General features: G+C 44.6%; 1 protein-coding gene across 2 annotated transcripts in view; it reads left to right on the top strand.

The window, feature by feature from the left end:
• Nucleotides 1–16,791, top strand: part of wnk3 (WNK lysine deficient protein kinase 3) — an 81,883-nt gene extending 65,092 nt beyond the window's left edge. The window contains exons 17-25 of one of the 2 annotated variants that reach the window (XM_014135795.3): nt 367–528; nt 921–3,214; nt 3,480–3,732; nt 10,969–11,057; nt 11,310–11,653; nt 11,980–12,206; nt 12,399–12,494; nt 12,574–12,749; nt 12,942–16,791. In XM_014135795.3, coding sequence (XP_013991270.2) covers nt 367–528; nt 921–3,214; nt 3,480–3,732; nt 10,969–11,057; nt 11,310–11,653; nt 11,980–12,206; nt 12,399–12,494; nt 12,574–12,749; nt 12,942–13,577 — 4,277 coding nt within the window. In that variant the 3' untranslated portion in view covers nt 13,578–16,791. The remainder of the gene's footprint in view (nt 1–366; nt 529–920; nt 3,215–3,479; nt 3,733–10,968; nt 11,058–11,309; nt 11,654–11,979; nt 12,207–12,398; nt 12,495–12,573; nt 12,750–12,941) is intronic. The other variant, XM_014135796.3, reaches the window with a different exon arrangement.
• Nucleotides 16,792–18,083: the final 1,292 nt, after the last annotated feature.

The following is an 18,083-nucleotide window of genomic DNA, read 5'->3' as shown; positions in this document are numbered from 1 at the left end:
TGCATAGGCTTATATTTTTTAAGTCAGGTTTAAAACAAAATCTCAGCAGTAGATCTCGGCTTGCATTTTGATTTAAAGTGATCTTGACTCAGAAATGGTTGGTGACCACTGATCTATGTGGTTATAAAGTGTTTATGAAGGCTTCATTAAGCCTTGAAAGTAAAGTTATAGTTCATTCAAGTGGGACCTTTTCTATATTATTTCTCTCTCTATCTGCCAGTTGTGCAGCTCCTTGTGATAAAGCGTTATTAATGATTCTGAATGATTTCCAAAACATCTATATAGGTTTTATAAAGTGTTTAAAGAAACCTTGAAAGTTATAGTTAGTTTAAAGTGGGACTTTTTATATATTATTTTATGTTCCAGTGGACTGGGCGCCTCAGTCGTCTCCGGTACGCAGATGGAGGTTCTTCATCAACCAGACCATCAGACACAGAGACTCCACGTCCAGCCAGGGAGGAGCGTCCACCCCTCCACCTCTCTCGACCGGAGAGGTCAGGGTGCCCCAGTCTACAGACACTGACAGAGGTACAGTAACAGTATGATTTGCTTAATGAAAGACACACCTGGGCAGTACTCTAACACAGGGCAGCAATACCCTTTTCCCACTACCAAGCCCACCCCGAAAACAGTAGGGGTTGAAATATTTTCTGAACTGTCCTGTGCAGTTAGTGTCCTGCTCCAAAGGTGGGCTATGCACTGTACAGAAAATGTTACAACCCCTTCTCCCATGTGCTGGTTTTAATATTTTCTTGTTGCATTGTCTTTTCCAACAACTATGGTGGAAGCGTAACCAGGCCAGCGTAGTACGGCTGGGCTCGGCTTAGCTGTGTTTGGCTCTGTCTGTTGAGTAACACCAACTAAACCTCTGTCCCTCCTCTCTCTGGTCTTGTGTGCTCTGATTGGTCGACGTACTTTAGAGGGGGGCGGAGGATCCCAGAGATCGGACTCCTCCTTCGCTGGAATGGTCTCCTCTCCTCCTCCCCGCTCCACGTCCACCCTGTGTGTCCCTGCCACCGCCTCCTCCCCCCCTGCCTCCACCTCCGCCTCCACCGTTTCTGCCCCTGCCTCCATGTCTGCCCCCCCAGCCCCTGCTGCCCCCGCTCCTGACACGACTGCCTCTGCTGCCTCTGACAGTAGGGTTTCTGCCCTGACTTCTAGTCTCGCTAGTGCAGTTGTTGCCTCAGTCCCACACCCAGTCCCCGCTGCCTCGGCTGGTCTAGGCCTAGACCTGCAGGCTTCCATTAACCAAACTTCCAGTGCCACCACAGCAACATCCACCATCCCAACCACCGCTGCCAACCTCCCAGTCCCTACCATGGTAGCTGCTTCTGCCACCATCGCACCCACTAACACCCCCTCTCCAACTGAAGCTCTGACCTCCCCAGCTACTAGTGGGGGCTCTATGGTGAGCCAGGGCCAAGGACCAAGCCTGGGTGATGTAGTAAAGGTGGTCACCCTAGGACAGTGTGTGTCTGGAGGGGACCACTCATCCACTGGCTCAATCCAACCTCCAGTGGCTGTGGCTGCAGCCGTGGCCTCTCCTCCTGTTAGCCGTGCCGGTCTGGAGCAGCAGCAACAAACTCTGCCTCAGATGCAGTGCATGGCAGCCCAGGCTCAGCCTCAGGTCCGGTTACAACAGCAACTCCAGACAGTGCAACAGGTACAGCAGCAGCAACCGCTCCTAGAACAACAACAACAACACCTGAAGACTGTGCAACTCCAACAGGTACAGCAACAACAGCAAGAGTACCAAGAGCAGATACAACTGCAGCAGCAGAAGCAGCAACACGCATTGCAACAATCTATTCAACAGTTGCAGATGCTGCAACAACTACAGCCACAACAACAGCAGCAGTCTGAGGTACATTTGCAGCCCCAGCTCAGTCACACAGAGCCGTTACAACAACAGTGTATGTCCCTGCAATCACAGACAGAGATGTTGCCGCTGGCACTACAGCAACAGACTCTGCAAATGCCTGTCCAAATGCAGAATGCAAAGTACAATGCACAGTTACACATGCAACAGCTACACCAGTTGCCACCACCACAGCAACAACAACCAGTCATTTCACAACAACAGGCAGCGATTGACTTGCAGCCACAGCATCAGCAACAGTTAGCTCTGCAACAAGCACTGCATATTCAGCAGCAACAGCAAATGCTCCAGCAACAGCAGCAACAGCAGCAACAACAACAACAGCAGCAGCAGCAACAGCAGCAGCAGCAACAACAACAACAGCAGCAGCAGCAGCAACAACAACAGCAGCAGCAACAACAGCAGCAACAGCAGCAGCAGCAACAGCAACAGCAACAGCAGCTGTCAGTGAACCAACAGTATGTCCAACAACAATCAGTACAGCCACTAAACATGGCGCTGGTACAACAGCAAGCTCAACAACTCCCTCTAGAACCGACACAACAACTAGTACAGCAACATCAGCAGCAGCAGCAACAACAAAAACAACAAGAGGTTAACCCTCAGCAGCAGCAGGTGCCCCAGCAGCCTCCTCTCCAGAAGCAGCCGTCATTACAACAGTCAGAGTGGGAGAGGTCTACAGAGGAGGACAGTGTGACGGAGGATACAGGCAGTCACTCTGCCCCTCTACACCCCTCCTCAGACGTATCTCTGCCCCCTTTGCCCCTCAACATTAACACAACCTCCGATGCCCCCCTACCGCCCCTCACCCTGACCCCATCCCCAGTCCAACCATCCTCTGTGGCTGAGTCGGACAGCGAGGGCCCTCCCAAAATCGAGTTTGTAGACAACCGCATTAAGACTCTGGATGAAAAGCTAAGGAACTTGTTGTATCAGGAGTATAGTAGTGGGGCAGCTGTGACGGGGGGAGCTGCTGTGGCTTCTACCGCAGGGGCCACCGCAGTGTCAGCAGCCTCCACATCGGCAGGAGGGGATGAATCCTCGGAGCCGCACTCGCTCCAACCCTCCTCCTTCCCTCCTCCCGTGTTGTCCTCCTCAGACACCTCTCCTCACTCCTCCTCCTCCACCACCTCCTCCACCACCTCCCGCTCCTCCTCCACCTCTCCTGACCTGGAAAGGGGGAGAGGAGTGGGGGAGGAGGCTCCACCAGCAAGCCCGGTGGAGCAGCAGCCCGGCCCATCTCTCTCCTCCGCCTCCCTTGCCTCCTCCCTCCTTGCCTCCCCACACGGAGACTCGGCCGGGCCCCCGCCTATCCCTGGACAACCCACCGTTTTTGTAAGTAAGGTCCACATATCTGGGTGTTGAATTGAAACATTGAATAGTGTTTGATTGACTTTTACCTGAAACCTTATGTAAAGATCACTACTTCGATTGCCTTGTTCTTATGAGTGTCTTTTTCAATGCTACGGTTCTTGTTATGTAAGTTTATGATATTCCAGCATCTCTTTTGTTTTTCCTCTCCGAGTGTCTCTACCCCCGATTTTGGCAGCCACTCTTACCATGTCGCTATGTTACCTATCCCCTCCCCCTACCCCTCCAGGCTGCCCCCCCTCACTCTGACACCAGTACCCCAGGAGAAGTCACTACGTGGCCCCCAAATCTGCACCCCATCCCCCTGGGCCCTGGATCGCCGCCACAGCACAATGCAGGAGGTGGATATTTTGGCCTAAACCTGACATGTCCTAGTATCAGAAATCCCGTTAGCAAGAAATCCTGGACTCGCAAATTCAAAAGCTGGGCGTACAAACTGCGCCACTCCGCAAGCTTGTTCAAGAAGCCCAGAGTCCAGCAAGGTAGCGTGATCTTAGAGCGAGAGAGGGTGAATGGGATGTTGGTTGGTGGGGGTGTTTATCTCAAATACAAATGGGTAGATACAGTATGTTTAGTGTAACCTAGTTGTGTTATTTCTGATCATCTTTGACAGCAATTATTTGATTGTTTATTCTTTAACAAGTAATTAGTAACTGTAATTGTATCTATTGTAATGTTATTGTCTTTGTTGTATAGTGTCATGTCGATGATATCACTACATGATACACTACTCGTTTGGATTCATTTGTTTTGGAGAATGGCTTTACTAAATTTATTTTGGCAATCTTTTTTTGTTTGCATGGGGGATAACTCACCCTTGGCATGAGGCTGGAATAGTGGAAAGAAGCATAGAGAAGAGGAGCCAGAGAAGGGGGGATGAGGAGGAAAATGGTACAGAGTGTAGGAAGGAAGGAGGGAAGAGACGGGCATCATCAGGAGGGTGATATGTCCGTGGTGCAGATGAGCTTACTACTGTAACTCCGGAGGTGCACCTGGATCTGCAGCCCCCGAGCTAGGATGCCCACCACAGCCCCACCCCACTGTCTGCTCTGTAGGCCACTGCCCAGTCAGTGCCTACACACCAAACACTGCCCTCACCACACCAACCACCCCACCTGCTGGCACAGAGTAGCTAAGAGCACCCCACACACTCGCACATACACCACAGTTCAAGGACACACACATAATGTACACCCAAACACTCCCCTACGTATTTATTTGGACAGTGAAGCTCAAACTTTTAATTTGGCTCTATACTCCAGCATTTGAGATCAAATGTTTTATATGATGCAACTGTACAGAATGTCACCTTTTTATTTGTATGAAAATACCCTCACATGGTGACATTCTGTACAGTCACCTCATAAAACATTTGATCTCAAATACAAAATGCTGGAGTAAAGAGGCAAATTAAAAGTTTTAGGTTTGCTGTCCAAATAAATATGTAGGGGCGTGTACTTACCATGCTTTCAGGGCTCACTTACATACCATGCTTTCAGGGCTCACAATCACACGTGGCACATGTCATGGCAATCCATGGCAATCACTGCATATGTATGCAGTACATTTAGATGCAATACATTCCTTAAAATACTTTCTACATGAGCCATTTGCTTGTCAGTATGTTATGTATTGTATGTGATATCCTAGATTATGATGACAGTCATAATTTACTATACATTGTGCACATTGTACAGTACAGGGTTTAGAAGTAACTACACTACCAGTCAAAAGTTTGGACACACCTACTCATTCCAGGGTTTTACTTTATTTTTACTATTTTCTACACTGTAGAATAATAGTGACGACATCAAAACGATGAAATAACACATATGGAATAAGGTAGTAACCAAAAAAGTGTTAAACAAATCAAAATATATTTTACATTTTAGATTCTTCAAAGTAGCCACCCTTTGCCTTGATGACAGTTTTGCACACTTTTGACTGGTACTGTATATATATATATATATATATATATATATATATATATATATATATATATATATATATATACTGTTTCTTTCTTACCTGCATAGGCTTTTGTAAGGTTAAGCTTACAGTATAAGCTTATATTGTTTTAGCAGACTGCTATTCTTGTATGTATTAGTGTGTTTCACTGTAGTTTAGTTATGTTTATTTTAATTTTACACTACATGGCCAAACGAGTGGATTCGGCTTTTTCAGGCACACCCGATGCTGACAGTTGTATAAAATTGAGCACACAGCCATGCAATCTCCATAGACAAACATTAGCAGTAGAATGGCCCGTACTGAAGAGCTCAGTGACTTTCAATGTGGCACCGTCATAGGATGCCACCTTTCAAACAAGTCAGTTTGTCAAATTTCTGCCCTGCTGGAGCTGCCCCGGTCAACTGTAAGTGCTGTTATTGTGAAGTGGAAACGTCTAGGAGCAACAACGACTCAGCTGTGAAGTGGTAAGCCACACAAGCTCACAGAATGGGACCGCCGAGTGCTGAAGAGCGTAGCGCGTAACAGTTGTCTGTCCTCGGTTGCAGCAGTCACTACCGAGTTCCAAATTTCCTCTGGAAGCAACGTCCGCACAAGAACTGTCTGGATCTTCATGAAATTAGTTTCCATGCCCCGAGCAGCCTAAAATCACCATGCGCATGCCAAGCTTCGGCTGGAGTGGTGTAAAGCTTGCCTCCATTAGACTCTGGACCAGTGGAAATGCGTTCTCTGGAGTGATGAATCACGCTTCACCATCTGGCAATCCGACAGACGAATCTGAGTTTGGCGGATAACAGGAGAACGCTACCTGCCGGAATGCATAGTGCCAACTGTAAAGTTTGGTGGAGGAGGAATAATGGTCTGGGGATGTTTTTCATGGTTTGGATTAAGGCCCCATAGTTCCAGTTAAGGGAATATTTTTATTGTTTATTTAAAAAACAAAATTGGGTACTTTTTACCTGTTTTTCTCCCCATTTTCGTGTTATTCAATTGGTAGTTACAGTGTTGTCCCATCGCTGCAACTCCTGTACGGACTTGGGGCCATGTAGTGATTTGATTTGAGAGGCGAAGGTCGAGAGCCATGTGTTCTCCGAAACACCAGCCCGCCAAGCCGCACTGCTTCTTGACACACTGCATGCGCCCGGCTGTCACAAGGAGTCGATGCTGGGCCAATTGTGCTTCGCCTAATCGGTCTCCTGGTCGCGGCCGGTTGTGACACAGCCCGGGATCGAACCTGGATTTTTAGTGATGCAGTGCCTTAGACCGCTGCGCCACTCAGGAGGCCTTTAAGGAAACCTTAACGCTACAGTATATAATGACATTCTAGACGATTCTGTGCTTCCAACTTTGTGGCAACAGTTTGGGGGAAGGCCCTTTCCTGTTTCAGAATGAAAATGCCCCCGTGGACAAAGCGAGATCCATACAGAAATGCTTTTTCAAGATCGGTGTGGAAGAACTTGACTGGCCTGCACAGAACCCTGACCTCAACCCCATCGAACACCATTGGGATCAATTGGAACGACGACTGCGAGCAAGGCCTAATCACCAAACATCAGTGCCCGACCTCACTAATGCTCTTGTGGCTGAATGGAAGCAAGTCCCCGCAGCAGTGTTCGAACATCTAGTGGAAAGCCTTCCCAGAAGAGTGGAGGCTGTAATAGCAGCAAAGGGGGGGGACCAACTCCATATGAATGCACATGAGTTTGGAATGACATGTTTGACGAGCAGGTGTCCACATACTTTTGGACATGTAGTGTATGTGCACTTGTTCTACATATGTGTGTATACAGTTGAAGTCGGAAGTTTACATACACTTAGGTTGGAGTCATTAAAACTCATTTTTAAACCACTCCACAAATTTCTTGTTAACAAACTATAGTTTTGGCAAGTCGGTTAGGACATCTACTTAGTGCATGACAGAAGTCATTTTTCCAACAATTGTTTACAGACAGATTATTTCACTTACAGTTGAAGTTTACATACACCTTATCCAAATAAATTTAAACTCAGTTTATCACAATTCCTGACATTTAATCCTAGTAAAAATTCCCTGTCTTAGGTCAGTTAGGATCACCACTTTATTTTAAGAATGTGAAATGTCAGAATATTAGTAGAGAGAATTATTTATTTCACCTTTTATTTCTTTCATCACATTCCCAGTGGGTCAGAAGTTTACATACAGTCAATTAGTATTTGGTAGCATTGCCTTAAAATTGTTCAACTTGGGTCAAACGTTTCGGGTAGCCTTCCACAAGCTTCCCACAATAAGTTGGTTGAATTTTGGCCCATTCCTCCTGACAGAGCTGGTGTAACTGAGTCAGGTTTGTAAGCCTCCTTGCTCGCACACACTTTTTCAGTTCTGCCCACAGATTTTCTATGGGATTGAGGTCAGGGCTTTGTGATGGCCACTCCAATAATTTGACTTTGTTGTCTTTAAGCCATTTTGCCACAACTTTGGAAGTATGCTTGGGGTCATTTTCCATTTGGAAGACCCATTTGCGACCAAGCTTTAACTTCCTGACTGATGTCTTGAGATTTTGCTTCAGTATATACACAGAATTTTCCTTCCTAGTGATGCCGTCTATTTTGTGAAATGCACCAGTCCCTCCTGCAGCAAAGCACCCCCACAACATGATGCTGCCACCCCCGTGCTTCACGGTTGGGATGGTGTTCTTCGGCTTGCAAGCCTCCCCCTTTTTCCTCCAAACATAACGATGGTCATTATGGCCAAACAGTTCCATTTTTGTTTCATCAGACCAGAGGACATTTCTCCAAAAAGTAGGATATTTGTCCCGATGTGCAGATGCAAGCCGTAGTCTGGCTTTTTTATGGCGGTTTTGGAGCAGTGGCTTCTTCCTTGCTGAGCTGCCTTTCAGGTTATGTCGATTTAGGGCTTGTTTTACTATGGATATAGATACTTTTGTACCTGTTTCCTCCAGCATCTTCACAAGGTCCTTTACTTTTGTTCTGGGATTGAGTTGTACTTTTCGCACCAAAGTACATTCATCTCTAGGAGACAGAACGCTTCTCCTTCCTGAGCGGTATGACGGCTGCGTGGTCCCAAGAGGCACTGAGTTTTAAGGTAGGCCTTGAAATACATCTACAGGTACACCTCCAATTGACTCAAATTTTGTAAATTAGCCTAACTAAATATTCTAAAGCCATGACATCATTTTCTGGAATTTTACAAGCTGTTTAAAGGTAGTCAACTTAGTGTATGTAATCAGACCCACTGGAATTGTGATACTGTAAATTATAAGTGAAATAATCTGTCTGTAAACAATTGTTGGAAAAATTACTTGTGTCATGCACAAAGTAGATGTCCTAACCAACTTGCCAAAACTATAGTTTGTTAACAAGAAATTTGTGGAGTGGTTGAAAAACGAGTTTGAATGACTCCAACCTAAGTGTATGTAAACTTCCGACTTCAACTGTACAATTCACTGTATCACAATTCCAGTGGGTCAGAAGTTTACATACACTAAGTTGACTGTGCCTTTAAACAGCTTGTAAAATTCCAGAAAATTATGTCATGGCTTTAGAAGCTTCTGTTAGGCTAATTGACATAATTTGAGTCAATCGGAGGTGTCTCTGTGGATGTTTTTCGAGGCCTACCTTCAAACTCAGTGCCTCTTTGCTTGACATCATGGGAAAATCAAAAGAAATCAATTGTAGACCTCCACAAGTCTGGTTCATCCTTGGGAGAAATTTACAAACGCCTGAAGGTACCACGGTCATCTGTACAAACAATAGTACTCAAGTATAAACACCATGGGACCACATAGTCGTCATACCGCTCAGGAAGGAGACGCGTTCTGTCTCCTAGAGATGAACGTACTTTAGTGCGAAAAGTGCAAATCAATCCCAGAACAACAGCAAAGGATCTTGTGAAGATGCTGGAAGAAACAGGTACAAAAGTATCTATATCCACAGTAAAACGAGTCCTATATTGACATAACCTGAAAGGCCGCTCAGCAAGGAAGAAACCACTGCTCCAAAACTGCCATAAAATAGCCAGACTACGGTTTGCAACTGCACATGGGGACAAAGATCCTACTTATTGGAGAAATGTCCTCTGGTCTGATGAAACAAAAATAGAACTGTTTGGCCATAATGACCATTGTTATGTTTGGAGGAAAAAGGGGGAGGCTTGCAAACCGAAGAACACCATCCCAACCGTGAAGCACGGGGGTGGCAGCATCATGTTGCGGGGGTGCTTTGCTACAGGAGGGACTGGTGCACTTCACAAAATAGATGGCTCATGAGGAAGGGAAATTATGTGGATATATTGAAGCAACAACTCAAGACATCAGGCAGGAAGTTAAAGCTTGGTCGCAAATGAGTCTTCCAAATGGACAATGACCCCAAGCATGCTTCCAAAGTTGTGGCAAAATGGCTTAAGGACAACAAAGTCAGTGTATTGGAGTGGCCATCACAAAGCCCTGACCTCAATCCTATAGAAAATGTGTGGGCAGAACTGAAAAAGCGTGTGCGAGCAAGGAGGCCTACAAACCTGACTCAGTTACACCAGCTCTGTCAGGAGGAATGGGCCAAAATTCACCCAACTTATTGTGGGAAGCTTGTGGAAGGCTACCTGAAACGTTTGACCCAAGTTAAACAATTTAAAGACAATGCTACCAAATACTAATTGAAACTTGTGACCCACTGGGAATGTGATTAAAGAAATAAAGCTGAACTAAATCATTCTCTACCATTATTCTGACATTTCACATTCTTAAAATAAAGTGGTGATCCTAACTGACCTAACACAGGGAATTTTTACTAGGATTAAATGTCAGGAATTGTGAAAATCTGAGTTTAAATGTATTTGGCTAAGGTGTATGTAAACTTCCGACTTCAACTGTATATGGTGATGTACTATCATACATAATGTGTAATACCATAACATCAGCAGCATTCATGCCAAGCTGTACATTTTTACATTGATATCTCAAATGATGCAACATATTCATATACACACATTCTGTTTAGAAAACCTCCAGATATCATATACCACAAATGACAACATCACTTTTAATCTACATTGTTGATCAATTCATTCATCCAGATTGACATGTGATGTTAGTGTGTGGGGTCTGATATGGTACAGGTACACTGTGTGTGTGTGTGTGTGTGTGGTGGGGGGGTACAGTATACTGATGCATACATTCAACTAACTGACCCCTCCCTAAAATGCATTTCTATCTCATGTCTTTGATATGTGAATATTAATTACTGACCTACAGTATATACCAACCCTCCCCACACCCCATAACGTTATGCTTATTTAAGCATGTTTTTACTGTAGATGTTATTTTTAAGTTATCTTTATCACAATGACGTTTTTATGCTTATTCCTGTCACTGTAAGAAAAGGACAGCAAAACATTATAAAAATGCTATAGTTTTCTAAATCAATGTAATGTCACACACATATTCCCATGAACTGTAAGCTTGTCTACAATAGAATACTTTTTTGTGTAGTCACAGGGTTGCTGTCTGATAATGTGATGTCATGGGATTTAATGATCTTTAACTCTGTTTTTCTGTGTTTGTGGTGTCTATGTCCACGTCTTATCCCTGTGCTTGTCGGTATACCCCTCTGTGTGTGCCTATTTCTGTGCGTTTGTCTATCTACCTTGTCCTCACGTCTGTATCTATACCCATGTGTGTCTCTGTCTCCGTGTCCTTGTCTCTCTATGTCCTCCTCTCTCCCCCCCTGTTGTTTTTCATTCCCCCTCTTTTTACCAGACTGTCACTCTAGTGGCAGTCAGGCAGTCAGAGAGGAGAGAGAGGGCGCTTCCTCCAACCCTCTCCACTCACTCAAGGGACGATTTCAGGTACGAAACAGACTCTAGACACTTGTGTAGTTCTCAAAAGATTAGATAGGTAGCTGTAAGCAATATGGGAAAATAGCCTCACAGTGTACGAGAGGACACGATGTTACTACTACCAGGCCTATTCAATTCTTTCAGATCTATTAAGTGCCTAGAACTTCCTGATAATCAATTCCTGGTTAAATATCAGAATGTGCTGGAGGAGGAGGAGGAACACACACAAACTTAATGACTCCCACTTTGTATTTTCCCCAGGTCACCCCAGTGCCCCAGCCCCCTGAGGCCTCTCCCCCCAAGGAGGCAGCCTGCGGTACGGGCAGCAGCCACAGGAAAGTGGGGCGCTTCTCTGTGACCCAGACGGAGGCCCAGAAAGAACTGACGGACAGCTCCCCTGTGTCTCCTGACCTGGAGAGAGAGAGGAGGAGGACCCGAGGGAAGGAGGGAGAGAGGGAGGAGGGGAAGAGGACTCCAGCACTGAGCCACCCACCCCGAGGACATGGTCACGGGCATGGTCATTCTCCCCTGGGCAGTAGCGATGATGAGGAGAGTGAGATGGAGGATGAAGACCTGAGGAAGGAGCTGCACACGCTGAGAGAGAAGTGAGATGAAACAATAGAATACCTTGTTTATTGGGAATTCATTTTGTGCAGTCAATGACCCATCTGGGAGACGGTGGAGAAAAAAGGGACAGGGTTTATTTTCAGTATTATTCAACATGTTGATGTTTCTTCTATATTGACTGACCAATTTGTACTCTTTCTCCCACCCACCCACTCCATTCCATCCCTGCCTGTCTACATTCTCAACATATCACTCTTCCCTCCTCCTCAACTCTGTCGCTCTGCCATTAATGATCTCCCAAACCCCATTCTCTTCACGTCTCCCTCCTCCATTCCTCCCCCTGTATTTTACCTCTCTTCCCCAGGCACATCAAGGAGGTGGTGTCCCTCCACACTCAGCAGAACAGAGAGCTCCAGGAGCTGTACAGACAGCTGCGCTCCCTCAAAGACCACCGGCAAACCCTGCCCCGCACCCCACCCTTCCCCTCAGGGTCCCCAGCCCTCTCCCCCCGCAGGCCCAGGCCGGCCAAAGCCAAGCTCCGGCCCAGACCCCACTCCCACATGGACAACAATGGACTCGCTGGTCACCCCGGTAACCAATCTCTCTTTCTGGGTCTACTCTCGGTCTTTCAGTCTTGATCTGTGTATTTCTCTCTCTCTCCCTCGGTCTTCTCTCTTTCTGTCTTCTCGCTCTCCGTTTTATCTTTCCCTCCCTCTCTCTCGATCATCTCTCTCCCACTGAACGTGATATATGTGATATCTGACTCTGTTGTCTCTGCTGAAGGTATACAACAGTCCAGTAGTTTCTCAGGGGGAGAACAGAGAAAACTGCCGCCATACTGCAACCCAGAACAAACCACCCTACTGACTACCAAAAGAGGTAATGGTTTCACCGAAACCTAACTCTTCCTCTGAATAAGTAGTGTTTGATTGATTATCTTCCCTTTCTCTCTTCTCAGACCACAGTCCTCCCTCCCAGGGTGCCAGAAAGAGCATGTTCACAGATGACTTGCACAGACTGGTTGATGATTGGACGAAGGAGACAGTGGGTCCCGCCACTCCCAAGCCCTCGCTCAATCAGATCAAGCAGATTCAGCAGGTGCAGGAGTTGGGAGGGTGGCCACAGGCCACAGAGGTAACGCACCAGGCCTCACGTGACCTATACGTATACAGTGCATGTGTATTTATTGCCCATGTACAGTATTCCATTGCCAATGTATTGTGTACACGCTTGTACATTTTTGTACAATTCAGTGTATGACTGCAAGCTACCAAAAACCGTTGGATGTAGTTATTGTGTGTCACATTAGTGATGTCTTCCTTCCAGGTGGCTCCTCCTGGTTGGTTCCCTGTGGCGCCACTGAACCCCCAGGCCTCTCCAGCCCCCTCCAGCCTCACTGCTCCAACCCCAGCTCAGTACACCACTGGGGGGAGCCTGAGCCAGTGGAGCGGGGTGGGGGGACCACCAGGACCCCAACAACAAACACACATGCCTCCAGTCCCTCAGCTGCAGCAAAGTTTACATCTCCAGCAAGCCCAGCCTACTCACCCATTACAGATACAGCCCCTAATCCAGACTCCACTACTGTCTCAGTCCCTGTCTCCCGTAGAGCCACAGACAGGGCAACAACAGATACCCCAGCAGCCCCATTTAGGTGTAGTAGCCCCACCTCCGAATCAGAATAAACCTCTGTTGCCTTCCCAGGTGTCCCCGTCGTCTCAGTTGGCCCTAGCTCAGCCTGAGTGTCTGATTCCTGGGTCTAGCAACAATGCGGTAGTGGAGCCCATAGACACTGGCGCTGCTCCTGCTGCATCTGCCCCCGGTGGCCCCGGGGGGACATTGTGCTTCTGCTCCTCCTCCTCTTCCTCCTGCTCCTCCTCCTGCTCTGCTGCTGCTCGACCATCCAGTGCCAAACTTCACCCCACGCCCCCAACCTCCACTCTTCCTCTGGGACAGCAGTAAAAAGAAAATGAGAGGGGAAGAGTGAGTTGGATTAGGATGGAACGAGGGAAGTAGAAAAAAAGATGGAGATGATGGATGTGCAAAAACCATGAAAGTTTGAGAGTGTTTATGTTATGAGAGGTAACGTCTGACAATGACAAAATGGACGCCATTATATTTGTAAAGATGAGATGGGAAGTGAATGTGAGAGATGGTTGAGTCTATGTAGACAGAGTATGTAGAGACAGAGGGCAATATGGAACTGTGGGGGGGGGTCATGATACTGGTGTGTTTGAGATGTACAAAATTAGGTACTGTGTGTATTTGTGTGTGTGTGTGTGTTGTGTGTGTGTGCGTGTTTGTGTTGACATTGATTTCCTCAGTACATATTCCTTGTGTGTTTTGACACCAAGTAACAGCCATGTTATTTTTAAAATCCAACTAAGTTTGACCCAGAACTCTTCCTCCCAAGCTGAGACATGAAGGAACACAAAACATTCACATTATTATGCATTGACATATATTTTTTGTTGTTTTTATTTGTCAATGCTTACTTATATCGAAAAGGACTATGAATTTTAAAAGTGCAATTAGTAACTGTCATCTAAATTGTATCATCCTGTGATGTCCTGATTTTGTCTGTGGTGGCGTTTAACCAAATCATTTTGTAGAAGCACGTTAACAACCAACCAAACATTTACGCATTAACTGACCTCTTACAGTATAGCACAAATGTTTCAACAGGCTACCAATGAGATATAAAGTAGGTGCAACAACAGCATGTTACAGTAACACCACAGAGCATGGTAATAGTGGTGCTACCTGGCTATTATCACTACCACAATGCCACTAAGCACACTGTTGTACAGTGTAGTGCACGGGCAAGGCATGTACTTTGTGGATTATAATTTTTTACATTGATAAAAAGTGTCAATCAGTAGATTAAAGAAGATTTTAAATAACATGTTGAGTAACATGATGAAATTGTGATCAATATATGCTGATATTTTGATTTAATTGATGAATATGTTCAGTGAGCTTTCATTGAATAAACACTCATCAAAACACTAAGACTGCATGACCTTACGGCTACAATGTACCTTGACTTGTCTGCAATCTGCTTGCACTTGTGCTTATATTTCTCACGTCTGCTGCTGTGCACAACAACAAACTGAGGTAATTTATTGATCAGAAATAAATCTGTTTTATTTGAGCTAGAATCAATTTGTTTTAGGGAAATGTTGAATTTCCTCACTACCAATCGCTACCCTGCATATCAAAGGTGTCATACAAGGAAAACTGATAAGAAAACAAACTGCCAAGTCATTTTATGGAATGGGGAAACCAACTGTATATGGGCTGTCCTCATATTGCCTTTTAGAATTTATACTTTACTGTGTGTGTGTGTGACTGTTTTCTTTTGTGTGACAAAAGCTTTGTAATATTGCTGCACTGCATCACAAATCGAATCCCCACTACTTCCATAAAAGCAGACTCTCACATTAGTTGTTACTGTACCAGATTGTTTACCTATAGAGCCCATCATGTATTGGTTCTGTCCCTCCTCAAGACGTCAAAGAAGTCAGTTATGTGAGTGGCGCTCGGACCCATAAAGTCCATAGTTATACGGTGCGTCCCAAATGGCACCCTAATCTTGTAAAGTAGGGTACCATTTGGGACATGGCTTTAGGGCTCCCGAGTGGCGCAGCGGTCTAAGGCACTGCATCTCCGTGCTAGAGGTGACACTACAGACACCCTGGTTCGAATCCAGGCTGTATCACAACCGGCTGTGATTGGGAGTCCCATAAGGCGGCGCACAATTGGCCCAGCGTGTCATTGTAAATAAGAATTTGTTCTTAACTGACTTGCCTAGTTAAATAAAGGTTCAATTAAAAAAGTGTAATTAAAAAAAATTTGTTGTTAGACAGCATTGTGAGAGCCTCACTGGGCTATTTGTCAAGACAGAGTACTTTTTCTGGATTTAATTATTAGTGAACATTTTTGTCCTTAACAAGTTATTTTACGTGTGAATTACTCTTTTGTAAATTCGACTAGAAGGATCTGTTAAGTGCTGCATGAACACAGCAAAAGGTTTACTGACTTCCATTTCTCAACTTACTCCAGTGAGTGACAGATACAGGGATGCACATGGGAAATGAGATACAGTACAATCATCATTGCATTTAGCTATACATACAAATTTGACCATTGATAAATACATTTTCTGAAAGCTTACTTGGTACTATAAGTTTTATAGTTAATGCAGTATTTCTGTTTTTATTTAAATGTATAATGATAGAGAGTTTTTCCCACAGCAAAGAGAGCATATGTGAAAGACTGCTTAAAAGTGAGCTGAAAACTACTGAAAGTGGAAGGAGGAAAAACAAAACATTCAAATTCTTTTTGGGGAGCTAAAACAGTTGGTGCTTATAGTTGTTCACAAACTAAACACTTTACCAATTGCATATGAATATATAGTTTAACATAATGGTTTTCAGTATTTATGTTTTATTTTTATGAGACAACCCACATTTTCACAGTAATATAGTTTAATATTATTAGTAGAGGGGAGGAAGTTACTGTGCTGTCAAGTCAATACTAACATGTTGACCATATGTCACAGCTTTGATGATATTCATGAAAAGGAAATGTGGAACTCGCCCTGATGTGTTACCAAAATGTAATCTAAAGGAAAAAAATATTATTTTTGTATTTTGAAATGGGGTTGTACAAAATGTAAAGTCGTGTTCTTCTGATCAGTATTTTAAAATATATCTGAGGTTATCTGACACTAGAAACATTGCTTCTTATCTCTGTTGGAGTCCCCCCAGGATATATTCTATTCCTCTCAGACTTTGTGTTGAAACAGAGTAATAGCTACATCATGTTTCAATTGTGAGAGGTTTTGTCAGTATGGTTCTAATCATAGAGATATACTGTATCAACTTGTTTTTATCTCTACAGAAACTTGATTCACTGGACAAACAATGAAACACCGTCAAGAGGTAGGCCTAGACTACCTTTAGGCCATTGGGCTCATCTAACACACACTTGTCCTGATATTACACCTGACTGAGAACCAATGATTTAGAAGGACATTTAAATACAAAAACCTAGAAATAAAACATATGTTTCTGGTGATTTAACCTCTGTAATATTGTAACTAATTCAATTGTTGATTTTATTTATGTTTTTGTAACTAATCAAAATAAATGGTGTTAAACATCAAACTGTTCATGGGAGTTCTATTGCTTATTCTGTTGGATCCACACCTGTCTTCAATTTCACCAATCTTGTCATATGGTTGAAATAACTGATATACACTGAACAAAAATATAAACGCAACATGTAAAGTGTTGCTCCCATCTTTCATGAGCTGAAATAAAAGATCCCAGAAATGTTCCATACACACACAAATATTTCTCTGAAATGTGCACAAATTTGTTTACATCCCTGTTAGTGAGCATTTCTCATTTGCCAAGAAAATCCATCCACCTGAAAGGGCTGGCATATCAAGAAGCTGATTAAACAGCATGATCATTACACAGGTGCACCTTGTGCTGGGGACAAAAGGCCACTCTAAAATGTGCAGTTTTGTCACACAACACAATGTCACAGATGTCTCAAGTTTTGAAGTAGCATGCAATTGGCATGCTGACTGCAGGAATGTGCACCAGAGCTGTTGCCAGAGAATTGAATGTTCATTTCTCTGCCTCTGTATTTTTTGAGAATTTGGCAATACGTCCAACTGGCCTCACAACCGCAGACCACGTGTATGGCGTTGTGTGGGCGAGCGGTTTGCTGATGTCAATGTTGTGAACAGTACCCCATGGTGGTGGTGAGGTTATGGTATGGGCAGGCATAAGCTACGGATAACAAACACAGTTGCATTTTATCAATGGCAATGCACAGAGATAGCGTGACGAGATCCTGAGGCCCATTTTCTTGCCATTAGTCTGCCACCATCACCTCATGTTTCAGCATGATAATGCACTGCCCCATGTCGCAACGATCTTTACACAATTCCTGGAAGCTGAAAATGTCCCAGTTCTTCCATACCCTGCATACTCACCAGACATGTCACCCATTGAGCATGTTTGGGATGCTCTGGATCGACGTGTACGACAGCATGTTCCAGTTCCCGCCAATATCCAGCAACTTCACACAACCATTGAAGAGGAGTGGGAAAACATTCCACAGGCTACAATCAACAGCCTGATCAACTCTATGCGAAATAGATGTGTTGCGCTGCATGAGGCAAATGGTGGTCACACCAGATACTGACTGGTTTTCTGATCTACACCCCTACTTTTTTTTTAAAGGTATCTGTGACCAACAGATGCATATGTGTATTCCCAGTCATGTGAAATCCATAGATTAGGGCTTAATTAATTCATTTCAATTGACTGATTTCCTTATATGAACCGTTAACTCTAAAATCTTTGAAATTGTTGCACTCATATTTTTATTCAGTATAATTACAGACCCAGGTTGTTATTGCAGTTATTACAGTGCGATAGCTGGTTA

The sequence above is a fragment of the Salmo salar genome, chromosome 13, assembly GCF_965601325.2.
Source record: "Salmo salar chromosome 13, fSalSal1, whole genome shotgun sequence".
In the NCBI taxonomy this organism is placed as follows: domain Eukaryota; kingdom Metazoa; phylum Chordata; class Actinopteri; order Salmoniformes; family Salmonidae; genus Salmo; species Salmo salar.
This window is presented reverse-complemented; position numbering and strand designations above follow the sequence as displayed.